Here is an 18,573-nt window from a genome sequence, read left to right on the forward strand (position 1 = left end):
AGATGCAGTCATACATTATGTTAAGATATTTTATTTTTTTCCCCTGCTCTTTTATCTTGTATACAGGCCAGAAGTCGCCACCCTTTAATGCTCTGGAGAGATGCCAGCAGCTTTCTGTGACAGGTATAAAACCATTAATGGATTTAAAGATCACAGTGAGAAAAGCCTACAACACAGCAGGTTATGTAGTTATCTGAAATGAGCTGTTCAAAGCTCTCTTGTGGTAAGGCTCATATAAAAGTAGATTTCAGATTAAGCAAAGTAATAAAATTGGCAAGAAAGAAAATAAAGCTGATTCGTCATAGATATATTTTCAATTGAGTAAGTTTACACCATAGAAATAGATGTATCCACAGTTTTTGCCTAGGCAGTCTATTTAAATGATTTTAGAAAGGCTCAAAGAGCCTGCTTTTTTTGTTACCTAAACTTTTCTGTCTTAACTAAGTTTTGCTCCTTGGAACAAAGCCTTCCCCACATTCTATTGCCCTTTTAACAAGTGGGTCTCAGTGGCGAAGTAGGGCACTGGTTAGTCAATGCAGTGGTAAGTGGGAAGGACTTTTCACTAGGGTCCACAGGGTGAGGCTGGAAGTAGTGTGGTGCCTGGTTTTAGGCAGGGTATTACTTTTAAAAAGTTTAATACTCCTGACATTCAGTATGAGGTTGACCACACAGCCTTAATGCAATGAGCAACTGCCCATTATTGATAGGTGTCTGCATTCTCAAAATATTTAGATAAGGGAGAGTTAAAATCTGTCAGGTTTTTTTGTTTGTTTCTTGGCATCTGTGTCCCATTTGAGGGGATTTCCTTCACTTCTTACATAGTTGCATAGGTAGTTTGGTTGAAAAAGGACATAAATTCAACCAATAACATGGAAAAAAAGTATCCTAAGGCCCTATGTACACGAGACGCTGCTAAACATATGTTCAGAGGCAGTTGGCCGCTTTTTTCTGCCCCTGAACTCATTCAGTGTTATCCTATGTACACAGTCTCGTTTATTGCCGTTTTTAGGCAGTTGCGTTTAACAGCGTTTCTTTGAAAGCAAAAAAAATGGGTTCAGACGCAAAAGATTTTCACGTTTCAGACGCTAAACACGGTAACCTGCGTTTAGCAGCGTTCCGTTTATAGGCGTTTTTTGCCCATTAAAAAAAGGCTTCTAAATGCAAACGCGGCATGTAAATGTGTTGAAACTGACGTTTTAAATGCGGATTACTATCTGCCAAGTTTAATAATGTACATGGAAAAAATAAATAAATAGCCACAACAGGAAGTGAGAACAAATTACTCCAAAGTGAGGGAAATCTGTGGTAGTCACTACCGTGATCCAGGACTAATATTCTTGTCTAGAAGTTTCCCCTCTATTCCTGTTCTGGTGACCACTAAGAATTTAGAATTTTCTTTCACTTTCAGCGATATGGTCACCTGGTCAAACAGGGAGTGTGAATTCCCCTAACAGGGACACAAACAGCAATAGGAACCCGATAGGGTGTCACAAATCCCTGTGCTGGCTCTGGTGCCTGCGATCGCGGGTAGTGCGTATGCCCCCTGGTGGCTGTTAAATGGGACAACGTACCCATACAGGGTTTTCTTTGTTATGCTGGAAGACCCAGCCACGACCCATTTTCAATGATCTTACTGAGGGAAGGAGGTTGTTTGCCAAGATCTCGTGATACATGGCCCTATCCATCTTCCCCTCAATACGGTCGTCCTGTCCCCTTTGCAGAAAAGCATCCCAAAGAATGATTTTTCCACCTCCGTTCTTCACGGTTGGGATGGTGTTCTTCCTCCAAACATGGTGAGTGGAGTTTAGACCAAAAAGCTCTATTTTTGTCTCATTGGACCACGTGACCTTCTCCCATTCCTCCTCCGGATCATCCAGATGGTCGTTGGCAAACTTCAGACAGGCCTGGACATGCACTGCAGGATTTTAATCCATGACGACGTAGTGTGTTGCTAATAATTTTCTTTGAGACTGTGGTCCCAGCTCTCGTTAGATCATTGACCAGGTCCTGACGTGTAGTTCTGGGCTGATCCCTCACCTTCCTCATGATCATTGATGCCCCGCGAGGTAATATCTTGCATGGAGCCTCAGACCGAGGGAGATTGACCGTCATCTTGAACTTCTTCCATTTTCTAATAATTGCGCCAACAGTGGTTGCCTTCTCACCAAGCTGCTTGCCTATTGTCCTGTAGCCCATTCCAGCCTTGTGCAGGTCTACAATTTTATCCCTTCTGTCCTTACACAGCTCTCTGGTCTTGGCCATTGTGGAGAGGTTGGATTCTGTTTGAGTGTGTGGACAGGTGTCTTTTATACAGGTAACGAGTTCAAACAGGTGCAGTTAATACAATTAATGAGTGGAGAACAGGAGGGCTTCTTAACCAATTTCATACTGGGCCAATTCTGGCACTTCTCTCCTACATGTAAAAATCCATCATTTTATATGTTTTTTTTTTTAGCAGACACCCTAGGGAATAAAATGGTGGTCATTGCTTTTTATCTCGCACGGTATTTGCACAATAATTTTGGGGAAAAAAAGTTTCATGAATTAAAAAATAACAAAACAGTAAAGTTAGCCCAATTTTTTTGTATAATGTGAAAGATGATGTTATGCTAAGTAAATAGATACCCAACATGTCACGCTTTAAAATTGCACACACTCATGGAATTGTGCCAAACTTCGGTACTTAAAAATTTCCACAGGCAACATTTTTATTTTTTACATGTTACCAGTTAAGAGTTACAGAGGAGGTCTAGTGCTAGAATTATTGCTTGTGCTCTAATGCATGCGGCGATACCTCCCATGTGTGGTTTCAACAGTGTTTACATATGTGGGTGGGACGCGTGTGTGTTCGCTTCTGAGCGCAAGCTACCGGGGACAGGGGTATTTTAATTTATTTTATTTTTTTTACACTTTTTTTTTTTTTTTTGTAAACAATGTAAACATCCATTGTAATAGGAATCTATTGTGACAAGTCCTCTTTATGGAGGGATGCAGGGTCAATAAGACCCCACATCTCTCCTCCAGGATGGAAAGCATGAGATCGAGGAAAAAAAATCACAAATCTCATGCTGACAGCCGCGATCGCAGATTTGTTTACATCCACGGCCCGGACCTGATATCATAATGTTGTGCCCGGGACTCCGACGGTCATAGAGATGACTGGTGATCATCTGGTTACTGAAAATCTCTATGGTTGTCATCTGGCGGTGGCCGATTCTTCCTCCGGGTCTCTAATGGCACAGGAGAGCCCAGAGAAGCACGGGAGGGGGGGACTACTTTCCATGCATTTTTGATGCAGAAAATACACTGGACTGCATATGGTGAGAACTGGCCCTCATTCAGTAAAATTCAATCACTTTTAGAATTAAAAGTAAACAGCATTTTTTTATTACTTTTGACCGACAACCCCTACGTCATTAAATGTATATTTATTATTATCTAAAGGATTTTTACCTATAGGTAAGCCTATAATAAGGCCCTAGGTACTATAAATATATCCTAAATTTGCACTTGATATTTACTTGTGGGCCGGTGATGTCACCAGTGCATGCGTTCTAAAGGAACGCCGTAACCATGCCGTTCCTTCAGAGCCCTGTGCCATGAACAGCGGCTCCATGTCATTGCAGCTCATCCAATCAAAGGACCAACGCTCGCCAACCCGGAAAGAAGACTGGGTGAAGATAGAAGCCCTGTTGGTGACGGCGCACCTCTGGAGGGTTTTGTTTTAAGGCAAGTTTCACATAATGTGCATGTATGTGATGCATACTATCACATTATGACATTGCCTTGCAGCAGGACATTTTTTTTTTCTTCACTGCGTTTACTACCGCTTTAACATCTCCAGACCCTGAGCTGCGTTTAAGCGTTTAAGAAAATAGTTTGACGCTAATTAGGTTCAGAAATATGCATATCCAGTGCCAAGAGATTTTACTGGCTGCATACTTGCTCCAGGTAAATATCTTAGGAAGCTGTAAAGAAGGGATGATGACACGGAAGCATTCCCTTTTGAAAGGAGGTCTTTAATTGTGGCTTTTAGATTTTTACATTACCAGGTTTGCTTTACACATCATTAGTCAGTTGATGGTAATCTGGTCACATTAAACCAAAAGAAAATTGCTATTACTTATCTTTGTTTTATATAATTTGGCTTATGCCTAACCACTTGAGTCCTGAGTGGTTTTAAAACCGCATATGGACAGCAGATATTCTTTCCAGTGCGGTTTTAAAACAGTCTTCTGCCGATGACAGCTGGCATCCAGCACCAAGTCAAGGAGCTAAAACAATCAGCTCCTGGGCTTCTGATGATGGAACATTGTGTTTCATAGGAACTCTTGTAGCAAAACATTGTCGACACAAATCTTTTGGATTGTGTTTACATTTGAAGTGAAGTGACATCATGGTACTTCCTCCTTTTACAAAGTTGAAGCAGCCTGTACTTGCCTGACTGTATAGAAGCAGATAATTCTGACTATTTGCAGCTAGCAAAAGATTGCTTCTAGAAGTGATCTGTTGCTGTACAGCTGCGTGGGGGTGTCTATATCAAGTCTCCACTGACCAGATATACAACCCCCCCCCCATGAAAATAATTATAACATAAAAAAAAATGATATATATATAAAAAAAAAATATATATATATATATATATATATATATATATATATATATATATATATATATATATATATATATATATATATATATATATATATATATATATATATATATATATATATATATATATATATATATATATATATATATATATATATATATATATATATATATATATATATATATATAAACACATACACATACAGTGGGTATAGAAAAGAATCGCCCCCTTTTAAAATAGTCACATTCTTGAAATGAAGACAGACATAGATTGTTTTATCCAGCTGTATTTACTAGTGCAACTTCTAACATCAAAGTGAAAGATATAACACCAACATGTCAGAAAAAGATAAAATAATTCAACAAAAGGAATCATTGAGTTGGAAAAAGGATCATCTTTCCCTAACCCCCATATGTCAGTAATTTGTTGGACTACCCTTTACTTTAATTACAGCCTTTAGTCTGTTGGGATATGTCTCTACTAACATTACACATCTAGACTTTGCAATAATTTTAAACTCTTCCTTGCAGAACTGCTCAAGTTTAGTTACATTTTATGGTAACAGTTTGTGGACTGTCTTCAAGTAATTTCACAGATTTTCAATGGGGTCGAAGTCTGGGCTCTGACTAAGCCATGCAAGGACATTTACCCTTTTTCCTTCAACTGTGTGGTCATTTTTGCTGTGTGCAAATCATTTTTTTTTGGGGGGGGGGGGGGATCCTTTCTCCAAATCGGTGATTTTGTTTTAGAATTTTATACATTTTTCCCCCCTATGTTGATGTTTTATCTTTCACTTGGATGTTTTAAGTAGAAGTAAATACAACGGGATAAAGCAGAAACCCTGTCTGTCTTCATTTCAGGCTGCTAAGCAACAAAATGTGATTATTTTAACCACTTAAGGACCGCCTCCTGCACATATATGTCGGCAGAATGGCACGGCTGGGCACATCCACGTACAGGTACGTCCTGTACTAGTACCCAGCCGTGGGTCGCGCGCTCCCCGGTCCGAAGCTCACACCCCCCTACAGTTGTAAACACACTTCAGGTCGCACATAACCCCCATCAGCGCCCCCTGTGGTTAACTCCCAAACTGAAACTGTAATTTTCACAATAAACAATGCATTTTAAATGCATTTTTTGCTGTGAAAATGACAATGGTCCCAAAAATGTGTCAAAATTGTCCGAAGTGTCTGCCATAATGTCGCAGTCACGAAAAAAATCGCTGATTGCCGCCATTAGTAGTAAAAAAAAAAATTATAAAAATGCAATGAAACGCTATGTTGTAAACACTATAAATTTTGCGCAAACCAACCGATAAACGCTTATTACGATTTTTTTTTTTTTTTTTTTACCAAAAATAGGTAGAATAATACGTATCGGCCTAAACTGAGGAAAACAAATGTTTTATATATTTTTGGGGGGTATTTATTAGGGTTGTCCCGATACCGATACCAGTATCGGTATCGGGACCGATACCGAGTATTTGCGGGAGTACTTGTACTCCCGCAAATGCCCCCGATGCCTGAATAGAATACTTGCCCCCCGCCTCCGCCGCATACCGCAAAGCCGCCGCTGCCTCGTTAATCAGCGCGCGGGGAACATTACAGGCAGCTTTCGTTGGAATAGCTGTATTCCCTGCCGTGCCGTGTATAGACACTCTCCCTTGCTCGGGATTGGACAGATCCGTCCAATCCCGAGCAAGGGGGAGTGTCTATACACGGCGCAGCAAGGAATGGACAGCTATTCAAACGAAAGTTGCCTGTAATGTTCCCCGCACGCTGCGGCAGCGGCGGCGGCATCATCTACTAGGTATGGGGAACATGGCTGCAATATATGGGGGGACATGGCTGCAATATGTGGGGGGACATGGCTGGATATATGTGGGGGGACATGGCTGGATATATGTGGGGGGACATGGCTGCAATATATGGGGGGACATGGCTGGATATATGTGGGGGGACATGGCTGGATATATGTGGGGGGACATGGCTGGATATATGTGGGGGGACATGGCTGGATATATGTGGGGGGACATGGCTGGATATATGTGGGGGGATATGGCTGGATATATGTGGGGGGACATGGCTGGATATATGTGGGGGGACATGGCTGCAATATGTGGGGGGACATGGCTGGATATATGTGGGGGGACATGGCTGCAATATGTGGGGGGACATGGCTGCAATATATGGGGGGACATGGCTGCAATATATGGGGGACATGGTTGGATATATGTGGGGGGACATGGCTGGATATATGTGGGGGGACATGGCTGGATATATGTGGGGGGACATGGCTGGATATATGTGGGGGGACATGGCTGCAATATATGGGGGGACATGGCTGGATATATGTGGGGGGACACTGCTGGATATATGTGGGGGGACATGGCTGCATTTGGGGACACATTTTAAAAAAAAGTATCGGTATTCGGTATCGGCGAGTACATGAAAAAAAGTATCGGTACTTGTACTCGGTCCTAAAAAAGTGGTATCGGGACAACCCTAATATTTATTATAGCAAATAGTAAAAAATATTGATTTTTTTTTCAAAATTGACGCTCTATTTTTGTTTATAGCGCAAAAAATAAAAGTGTGTGTGTGTGTGTATATATATATATATATATATATATATAAATATCGTAGTTTAATTATGTATATTATTGTTAATCTCTATATATTTTTTGGGGGTTACATATCTGGGGCTGCACTGATTATGTCAAAGTTGCTTTTGCCGGAATGCTCTGGGGCTCAAGGGTTTTTATAAGGGAAAAGTCCCAGGGGCCCAAGTGGTTAAAGATTAGGGTCGGCCTATTTTTGCTGCCAAATAAAGTTTTTTTTTTTTTTTTTTTTTTTCCTTTTCTGGCTACTGAGATTTAGTGATTGCTAGTATTCGACTGCAGAATGTCAACACAACAGAGTCTTTTTTTTTTTCTTTTTTACTCTGACTTATGTCATTACAGGATACATTTGATATTGTTTTTTTTTGCAGTACTTCCAACTCGTCAGGAATGGCTTACCACTCCTCTCAGCACAGTTGTTAAAATGAAACCTCCTCAGAAATATCGTGTCAGAGTGAGACTGAGAATTTTTCAACCTCAGCACCTCTATCAGTCTGTTAAGCTTCACTGCACTAAATGCAGTTCATTGTAAGTATATTTCATACATTCTGACCTACATACAAAATATCTTCAAAGATTGGGATGCAAATGTTAGAGGTATTACCTCTTTGAAACAAATCATAAATAAATCTATTCACGCTATAATTTTGTATCCATGGTGATTCACTCTGTCTTTTTCTTCTTGTGTGAAGGTTTATGATTTTGCTTCTTGGCTGCATTTTTCAACAAATAACACATTTCTGTATCTACATCACTTCATATGAACTATGAACAAAGGCTTTTGGTTGCTACTGAATGCAAAAGGAACAAAGTAAATCTTATAGCTACAAATATATGAATAAATGATTTTGACATTAGCCTATGAAAATAAATGAGCCAATGATGGCACAATAGCTACACAATTTCCTGCAATTTCTTTTGCTCTCTGTTTTTACCTGTATTGCCAGCTAGAAAAAGACTGATCAGTTTAAATTGAATACATATACAAGCAGTGAGGGGAGTGAGTGTGGAGATTCTTGAATTATCAAGTTAATAGTTGCCAGCTGATATTAAAATCTCATTAAAATCTCATTAAAATAACCTTTCTATGAAAATCGAGATAACCAAACTGGGAAGTAATCAGATTATCGCCATATACAAAAGCAACAAAGCATTTATTATGTAATTGCAAACATCAACAGACATTTAAAATCACATTGATCCTGCATGGCTGACATATACAGTACATGTACTGTATATCTAGGGGACCTGGGTCCAAATGCAGCCTGCTTGCTTGTATGTCTACCTTACAGTTCCTATTTTTTTTTTCTTTTCGGTAGATTGAGTTTTGTGCAACCACATTGGCCATGCATGGATTGAAACCTCCCTGTTGGAAAATTTCAGCTCCATCAGCGCTGCAGACTATAGACTGCAGTGGTGATAAGAGTATTTTGATAGTGGGGAAGTCTCCCTGTTGTCAGAACACATAGACATAGATTCTCCCATAGACCTTGAATGTATTGGATAGAGGAGATCAGGTAATTTATTACATTTTTTTCATTTAACTAGCTGATCAACCATCCGGTTGCGGCCCTCCATCTTAATGGCGGGGTGTCAGATGCCTTTCCGTTGTTCAGAGGCACCAGACAGGGGTGCCCGCTCTCACTGGGACTATTTGCATTGGTTATGGAACCTCTTGCGATAGCACTGTGTTCCTCCCCCAAGATACAGGGTATTGGATAGAAGAAGATCCTGGACTGCCGCACTCCTTAAAACTATGTCTTTATTGTACAAATAAAATTCAAAAAACAACCAAAGCGATGCAGTCAAAATGAAGTGAACAACAGGAAAAAGGTGGCTGACATGTTTCACATCATGTGATGCTCGTTACTGTGAGTACCCTGACTGAAACTACGCCCCTTTACGCAGGCAACCTAGTATTGTTTATTAAGGTTACTAGATCGTCTCTAAAGGCAGCGCTGTTATTATTAGGCACAATGTCTCTGGCCTTACAGTTTTTTGGACCAAGTCCAAAATACTCCCCTTACGGTCCCATCCAGTACCCGGATCCCGATAATCCCCTACAATGGGTGACGCAGATTAAATATCTGGGGCTTTTGATCACAAATTTGGTGACTGATTTCATTAATCTTAACATCTCACCTTTACTTGGTATTCTAACTAAAAAGTTCCACGCCTAGAAAAACCTTCCCCTGTCCCTCATTAGGAAGATAAACCTGATCAAGATGAAAATTCTGCCCTTGTTACTGTATGTCCTCAGAAATTCTCCAGCGTGGATCCCAAAGTCTCTTTTCAAATCAATAGATAGTATGCTCTCCTCCTTTTTGTGGCGGGGGGAACTCCCAACTGAAACTGACCATACTTCAGCAGCCATGGGGGGGGGGGGGGTATTGCGGTACCTAGCTTCTATAATAAATTCTAGCTGGCCAACTGACAGTAGCCCACCGCTGGTTGACTTCTCCCCCAGATGATGCTTTGGTGTCCCTGAAAGCGGCCTGTGTGAACACACTTGGTCTACAGGGGTCTGAAGTCTCCATATTCCCTCTATGTGATTAGGGCATGAAATATAACTCAGGGATTGCGGCCGTCTGGTGTGCACAGGTTCTCCCCCAATTTACCATTGTGGAGAAATCCCAATTTGGTACACTTCTATGACTAACCAGACCCTGTTGTCTGGACTAAATATGGGGTCAGAACTTTACAGCATATTGTACTAAATGGCATCCTCCTATCATTCAACCTGCTGGTCAAGCAAAAAAAAACTCATCTATGGCCAGCCTTAGCTTTGATGTGTGAATACTGGGATACAGCTGTGAATAAACTGATATATACATATGATGTGATTACTCCATTTTGCTTTGCACCTGTCTCTATGTACTATCTGCTAATAAAATCTGCTGTTTAGTTTTTAAGAAATGTATGTTATGATCTGGGATATGACATATGACTATGTTCCCTTGCTGTATTTGGTGATGGATACCTTCGGGAACTGCCACATAATTACACGTGGAAATCTAAAACGTACAGTTGATGGAAATCAGGAGAAGGGTTCATACTGGTTTACCTTGTGCAAGATTGCTTCTGGGAATTAATGTTGAATGATACAGTGCCTTGAAAAATTATTCTTACCCCTTGAAATTCTCCACATTCTGTCATGTTACAACCAAAAACATAAATGTATTTTATTGGGATTTTATTTGATAGACCAACACAAAGTGGCACATAATTGTGAAATGGAAGGAAAACAATAAATTGTTTTATATATCGTAAGGGATCAGAGGGGTGAACAGCCGGCTCAGACAGTCCAGTAAAACAAAAGTGGCTTCATTAAGCAAAACTTCAAAACAGAATAAACGACAGGCTTGTCTTGCAATACAGGTGTAAATATGGAAAAAGTCAGTCTCTGCACCCACAGGCTGGTGTGCACAGTACACAGCTCTAACCAGAGCAACAGTCTTTATATCATTTAGTTCACCCAGCAGGCCACAATCCAGCAATGGATCCTCTGACACAGCATGCTGCTGTCTCTCTCTCTCTTCAAACACACAACTCCTCACTGAGGCTATCAGCCCAGCTGGCAATAAGCAGGTCTGAAGGGGAAGTACCTGCCCTCTTTAGTTAACCCCTTCTGAACCCTTCCCCAGCCTGACGCTCTACAATATTTGTAAAAAAAAGTTTGAAAAGTGTGGCTTGCATTTATATCCAGCCCCCCTACGCTGTAGAACCACCTTTCGCTGCAATTACAGGCGCAAGTCTTTTTGGGTATGGCTCTACCAGATTTGCACATCTACAGAGGGAAATTTTTGCAAAATAGCGAAATCTGTCAGATTGGATGGAGAGCGTCTGTGAACAGCAATTTTCAAGTCTTGCCACAGATTCTCAATTTGCTTAAAGCGGGAGTTCACCCAATGATGTGTTTTTTTTCTCTTTACCCCTTAGATGGATGCTCGTTTTGTCTAGGGGAATCGGCTAGTTGTTTTAAAATATGAGCTGTACTTACCCGTTTTCGAGATGCATCTTCTCCGTCGCTTCCGGGTATGGGTCTTCGGGAGCGGACGTTCCTTCTTGATTGACAGTCTTCCGAGAGGCTTCCGACGGTCGCATCCATCGCGTCACTAGTAGCCGAAAGAAGCCGAACGTCGTTGCGGCTCTATACTGCGCCTGCGCACCGACGTTCGGCTTCTTTCGGAAAATCGTGACGCGATGGATGCGACCGTCGGAAGCCTCTCGGAAGACTGTCAATCAAAATAGGAACGCCCAGTCCCGCAGCCCATACCCGGAAGCGGCGGAGAAGATGCATCTGGTAAACGGTAAGTAATGCTCATATTTTCTTGTCAAAAGATCTTTATTGTGTAGTTGACATTTGTACAAGCATGTTATCAAACAAAATCGACCTTAGGCGAAAAGAAAGTCCTGCTTTTACAAGTGAATTAACTAATAAAGAGTGGTGTCTTTACTTAGCTCATTACATTTCTCTAGCATCAATGGCTTAACTATTAACTAAACAGGGATCAAGAGGGAACAAACAGTACAGTTTATAGTCCAAAAACGTTCTGGTTATTGTTAGCAATTGTTGCTAGTCTTTGTGGTTCGGTTCTATGCGTCTCATGGAACTTCCATCTTGACCAAAGCCTCAGGTCGATCAAAGAGGTATGGCTTATTATTTAGGTACTTAGTGCTATGAGAAAGACTACACAATAAGGTGAAACACATTCGAAAGTAATATAAGTAACAGAAAACAAATAAGTAAATAAAATAAAAGGGAGAAGGAGAACTGAAAGGGGGAGGAAGGAGAGGGAAGGGTGGGGTCAGGGAGTCTGCAGGACTAGATCGGGGACATTTCAGTAAAGCAGAAGTTTCTGACAGGATACCTGTGTAATGGCTGGGCTACCATGGCATCAAAACATCACCATTAAACGTTTTTTTCGTGACATATTCCAACCAGGGCTTCCATGTATCCTCAAACCTGGCGATCGTGTCCATCTCTATCGCAGTTATCTTGGCGTATATCATAGCTGTGTTCATTCTGTTGATAGTTTCGTTTAGATTCACATTTGGGGACTTCCAAGCTTTCGCAATGGTTTGTTTTGCTGCTGTTAAAAGCTGCCTTGTCAAAGTGAATCGAGCATGTGAAATACCGTCTGGCTTAAAATTGAGCAGGGCAATTTTGGGGTCCATGGGGATTGTTTTATTCGTGAGGACTTTGATTAATTTGAAAATTTCCAGCCAAAACTCGTGCACTTTTGGACACGACCACCAGGTATGGAAGTAAGTTCCTTTGTCTGAGCATTCTCTAAAGCATAAATCAGAATATGTCTGCGAGAATTTTGCCACCCTGGTCGGGACTAAGTACCATCTGGAGAGTACTTTGTAGTTTGTTTCTGCTGCTATTATATTAGTGGATACCGTTTTGGTATTGTTCCATATTTGATCCCATTCCGTTTGTGCCAGTTCAATGCCTAAATCATCTTCCCATTTACTCATGTAAGACAACTTCCCTGACCTCGGGTGCGTGAGTAGCTGGGAGTATAAGATAGAAATTACTTTTCTGGCATGAGGATTACCGTTACAAATAGTTTCAAAGGCGGACAATTGGTTTGACACTATTGTCGTATCGGCTGAGGGTTGAAAGAAGTTTTTTATCTGGAGGTATCGAAAAATTTCCTTCGGGGGTATGCCATGAGTTTTGTTTAAGGTTGGGAAAGGGGTCACTACTGTTGAATCGAAGAATTGATATTTTCGTATGCAGCCTCGATCCGTCCATTCCTTAAAGGAGTTAGGATAGACCCAGGCTGGGTAAAAAGCAGGGTTTTTAATAAAAGACAGCAGGGGGGCTGAAGGAGACATCAAGCGGTGTTTATTTTTAATTTTGTCCCACAGGGAGAGTGAATGTTTCATGATGGGATTAGTTATGTGCTTTCTTTGTTTAGGGGTGATCCACAATAGGTTCGAAATTGAAATTGGGTCGCATTCCATCGCCTCGATAGACACCCATAATGGTGCCTCTTGCTTAGCATGGTATTTGACTATTGTGGCCATTTGTGCTGCTCGGTAATAATTTACGAAGCTAGGATATCCTAGCCCTCCTGCTGACTTTGGCCGATGTAATATTTGTGGTTTGATCCTTGGCCTGGAGGTACCCCATATGAAGGATGAAACTCTCCTTTGTATTATCCTGAAGTAGTGGGCCGGTATGGATATAGGGAGCACTCTATAAAGGTATAGGAGCTTGGGTAGTAAGGTCATTTTCACAGCCGCGATTCTTCCAAACCAGGAAAGAGGGAGTAGGGCCCAGGATTTTAATAAAGTCGTCAAATGTTTCAGGAGGACTGGATAGTTATGCGCATAGAGATCTGAAATGTCTGCAGTCAAATGTATTCCCAGGTATGAAATGCTTCTAGTTGGCCACTCAAAAGGGAGGCCCACTTTTGCTGCCAACAGTTCCGTACTAGAAAGAGAAATGTTCAATGCCGAGCATTTCCTGGGGTTTATTGCCAAGCCTGATATGGACGCAAATTGGTGTAAGATTGGGAGTAAGTTTGGACCCGTTACTTGTGGAGAGGAGAGGAACAACAGTATATCGTCAGCATAGAGGCAAAGTTTGTGAGTAACGCCGCCCAACTCGATACCGAGTACTTTAGGATCCACTCTAATCTTTTGGGCTAAGGGTTCTATCAGGAGGGCGAATAATAATGGGGAAAGTGGGCAGCCTTGTCTGGTTCCCCTCTGTATATTAAAGGTTTCAGATTTGTAGCCCGCATATTTCACGTACGCTCTAGGGTTCTGGTATAATTGCAGGACCCAATTTGTAAAGTTGGGGCCAAAGCCCCATTTCTTCAGCGTAAATTCCATATATGACCATGAGACTGAGTCGAAGGCCTGCCTGACGTCTAGGGAAAGAAAGCAGGCTGGAATTTTCCTCTTTTTAGCTATATTTGCCAGTAAGCATGCCCTTCTGATATTGTCCCCTGCCTGCCTATTGGGCATGAAGCCCACTTGGTCACGGTGTATCAGGGTTCCTATGATTTTGTTCAATCTATTGGCTAAGATCTTACCTAGTAATTTTACGTCTGTGTTTATCATGGATATAGGGCGGTAATTGTCGCAGCAGGTGGAATCGGAGTGCGGTTTGGGAATCATGCAGATAGTGGCCGTGAGAGACTCTTGTCTAAAGGACCTCCGATTTAGTAGATCATTAAAGGCTTCCACCATCATGGGAGAAAGTAGGTCTTTGTATGATCTATAATAACGGGCAGTGAACCCGTCCGGACCCGGTCTTTTATTTAATTTTAGTTCAGCGACAGCCTGTAGGACGTCTTCTTGCGTGATCGGTTCATCCATTAGAGCACTTTGAGACGTGTTTAGTTGTGGCAAATGTAAATCAGAAAAGAAGTCTTCCGTGTCCTGTTTGCTAAATGTGTTAGTTTCTGCGTACAGTTTTTTAAGGTGAGAGCTGAATTTTTGTACTATTTTGACTGGGTTACTAGAGATTATACCGTTTGCCGTTTTAAGTTGGATAGGCTTATATGCTTTGTTAATGGAGTTGAGCGACTTCGCAAGAAGAGTTCCTGATTTATTTGCGTTTTTGTAAAAAAAGTGCTTGGTCCGGAGTATCGCCCTGTCCGCCGAGTCCGAGAGGAATAGGTCATATTCCATACGAGCTTTATCTAGTCGGGCTTTTGCTTTAGGTGAGTGATCGAATTGGAAGGCCTCAAAGGCCAAATCGTGTTCTTTTTCTAATTTATAGGAAAGTTGCTTTCGTTCTCTTTTAAAAGTCCCAGCGTGCTTCTGTATTTTCCCTCTTAGCACTGGCTTGTGGGCTTCCCAAAGAGTTAACGGGGAGACGTCAGGGGTCTTATTTAATGTTATATATTCACTTAACTCTTGCTCAACTATAGTCCTGTACATGGGGTGTTTGAGAATTTTGTCTGGTAGATACCATGTTGGGTCCTGTTTTTTGGGGATTATGGAGGCTAATGTAGTGAGAACCGCGTTATGATCCGACCATGGAATAGGCACGATGTCGGAATCCAACACCTCCGGCAGCATGCCTATCGTCAGGAGTATGTGGTCTATGCGGCTGGACGACTTATGGGGGCTCGAATAGTACGTGTACTTGCGTTTAGTGGGGTTCGTTTCCCTCCAGGAGTCCACTAAATTATATTTAGCCAGCAAGGTGGATAGGGTTCTTTTGACTTGTTTCGCGGGGGAGAATGGTGTTTTATCCAAAAAAGGGAGAAGGACATGATTAGTGTCCCCACAAATAATAAGGGATCCGAATTTATGCGAGTTTATCACTTGCAGCAGATGCGACATGAATGGCAAGGGATTTAAATTTGGGGCATAATACGATACAATTGTTACCGCCTTATCCAAGATGTGGCCAGTCAGGATGTTGTAACGACCTTCAGGGTCTATGATTTCAGACTTAATTGTGAATGGCGTTGATCTATGAAAGGCTATGAGGGTGCCCCTTTTTTTGGAACTAGCTGATGCGGTAAAGACCTGTGGATAGGAGGCATGAAAGAATTTAGGGGTCGTACTGGGAGTGAAGTGCGTCTCCTGTAAACATATGATATGTGCTTTCTTAGCTTGGAAGTGTCTAAACGCCTTAACCCGTTTCTGTGGTATGTTGAGGCCCTGTACATTTAAGGTTAATACATTCAAAGGAGCCATGATAGCCAAACCATCTCAATGTTCTTACCTTGGTGTCCTGTACATCGATCTCCCGATCTAATCCATGCAGACTGAGGATAAGGGGGGGGGAGGGGGGGAGACCTAAAAACGAAAATTTCCAAAGAAAAAGACAGCACATTAAAATAAAATAAACATATGTGCATCAATACGTAGAACAAACTTGTAAGTCTGGTCCGTGAACGGGGGGGAGGTGCCCGGTCAGGGAGAATTGGGCCCACGTCAGACCCTCGCAAATAACTGCGGGGGTCAGAGGGGAGCCGTGTGTGGCGCATGTGGGTTCCGATCGAGGGAGACCCGCGTCCTAAAAATTTCCGGTAAGCATCCCTAATGGAAACCGTGAGTGCAACGTTATAGGAGATTCCGTGGAAAAGTAGGGGCTACTAGTCTATCTATGGAGGGTAATTTGCAAGTCAAGGTGATAAGGTGATAAAGGGGAGCATCAAGAAGTGTCTGTGTTTGAATAAAGGGTACTGGAGGAATCCTACATCAGAAACATTATGGTTGGGGCGATGGACTGATGCTATCGAACAGATGGCCTATTGTGAAGAATGGCCTAAGTGCCGGCATTCCCATTTACTGTTGGTATGCAAAGTGTTGTGGAAAAAGGATGATGGAGAATTGCTTTAGGTACATCTAGGGTACCAGGGTGGCTTGGCCACCCAGTAGGTGGGGTAGTGTGCCAATCACGCGGCAAAGGGATTAGGAGTTGCTGAGTGAATATGAGGCAAGATATATAGCCCCTGAGCCTGGAAAGTCTGGGGAGATTGATAATAAAGAGAAAAGGGAAAGCACTAACTCAATTAAAAATGATAATAAGGAGCTTCTGCTCTAATAAATTTGCTAACTTAGAAACTCATGAACTTCTACTTAAACTTGTAAACTCATTGAGTCATACAACCAAGGTTTGGGTGAAAGACTAGAAGTCTAAAGGTAGGTAAGACTGACTTGCTTGCAGAGCTCAGTCCATCGTGTCTTCTTGCTCCTGTGCTTGTTCCACAAATCTGCCTCTCTTATGTAATTGCTGGATGCCATTGTTGTGGTTCTGAAGCGGTGAGTTGTCCCGTGGCGAAGTGGAAGCTGATCTTCTGCGGGCTGCAGTTGCCGACGGAGGTCTGTCAATTATTTTGAAGTCCAGCAGGGCCTGTTGAAGCTGAGCTGGTGTTCTACACACAATTTTTGTGCCTTGACAGGTGAATCGCAGGGAGAAAGGGAAGCCCCATTGATATTTGATTTGGCGTTGCTGCAATTCGTATAGGAGGGGTCTCATTTCTCTCCTTTTGTTGATTGTCATTTGCGAAATGTCCGCAAAGATTTGATATTCATTCCCCTGAAAAGTTAGCTTGCTCTTCTCTCTGGTGGTCTGCAGAATCAGCTCCTTTGTTCGATAGAAATGAAATTTAGCTATGATGTCCCTAGGGGGACCATCAGCCTTCCTGGACGTTAGTGCTCGGTGAACTCTGTCCATTTCCAGCCTGTCAGCTGGTATCCCAGGTAATATTTCCTGACACAGTGCCAACATTGTACCATTTAGGTCAATGATAGATTCCGGTAGTCCCCTGAACCTCAAATTTGATCTCCTGGCTCTGTTTTCGAATTCCTCCAATCTATTTTGCAATATCAAGTTTTCCTCTTTTAAGGTGTCAATTTCAGATACACAGTCCTGAGTGTAAGCTTCTAAATCATCCATTTTAGTCTCAAGTACTTCTGTGCGGCCCCCAAGCTCCCTAATTTCTTTAGTCAGGCTATTTGTTATCTGATCTGAAGTGGTCTGGAGCGCCTTGTGCAGCATCTTTTCAAATTGCCTCAGGAGACTTGTGGGTACCGCTGTGCTGTGACATATTGCTGTGGGGTTTGTCACATTGTCATCCTCCTCACTATCTGAGACAGTAGTATTGAGAGAAGCCATTTGTTTTGCGCTTTTAATGCTGGCCTTTTTCTGCTTCACTGAGGTAAATCCCTCAGAGGGGGCTGGTGCCTTTCTCTCTGAGGTGATTTTGAGATGCTGAGGAGACTGGGGATGCTGCGCGCTGCTGCTGTGAAGAAATTTCCCCTTTCCTCTCGTTCCTTTCAGCACCATAGCGTATAAAAATGTTCTCTCACCCTTCCTGAAGCTTTGCCCAGTATTCTGGGTGATTATGCCCACGGTGTTCCTCCGTTATTTGCGGGTCAATCTCTGTCACAGAGCGGAGCTCTAGCTCAGCATTGCCTACCCGCTAGGCTCCGCCCACCAGCCGTAATGCTCATATTTTAAAACAACTAGCCGATTCCCCTAGACAAAACGAGCATCCATCTAGGGGGAAAAAGTTTTATGTACGGGTGAACCCCCGCTTTAAGGTCTGGACTTTGACTGGGTCATTCTAACACATGAATATGCTCGTTGTCCTGCTGGAAGGAACCTCCGCCCCAGTCAAGTCTTTTGCAGATTTCAACAGGTTTTCTTTCTAAGATTGGCCTGTATTTGACTCCATTCATCTTCCTATCAACTATGACCAGCTTTCCTGTCCCTGCTGAAGAAAAGCATCCACACAACATGATGCTGCCACCACCATGTTTCATGGTGGGGATGGTGTGTTCAGTATGATGTGCAGTGTTAGTTTTACCGCCACACATAGCGTTTTGCTTTTAGGCCAAAAAGTTCAAGTTT

At 42.2% G+C, this 18,573-nt stretch overlaps 1 protein-coding gene across 3 annotated transcripts in view; it reads left to right on the forward strand.

Annotated features, from left to right (window-relative positions):
* Window positions 1-18,573, forward strand: part of POT1 (protection of telomeres 1) — a 123,919-nt gene that overhangs the window by 65,604 nt on the left and 39,742 nt on the right. For 2 of the 3 annotated variants that reach the window (XM_040343697.1, XM_040343695.1), the window contains 2 exons: window positions 67-123; window positions 7,604-7,760. In XM_040343697.1, coding sequence (XP_040199631.1) covers window positions 67-123; window positions 7,604-7,760 — 214 coding nt within the window. The remainder of the gene's footprint in view (window positions 1-66; window positions 124-7,603; window positions 7,761-18,573) is intronic. The other variant, XM_040343696.1, reaches the window with a different exon arrangement.

This window comes from Rana temporaria, chromosome 3 (assembly GCF_905171775.1).
Source record: "Rana temporaria chromosome 3, aRanTem1.1, whole genome shotgun sequence".
Taxonomy (NCBI): Eukaryota; Metazoa; Chordata; class Amphibia; order Anura; family Ranidae; genus Rana; species Rana temporaria.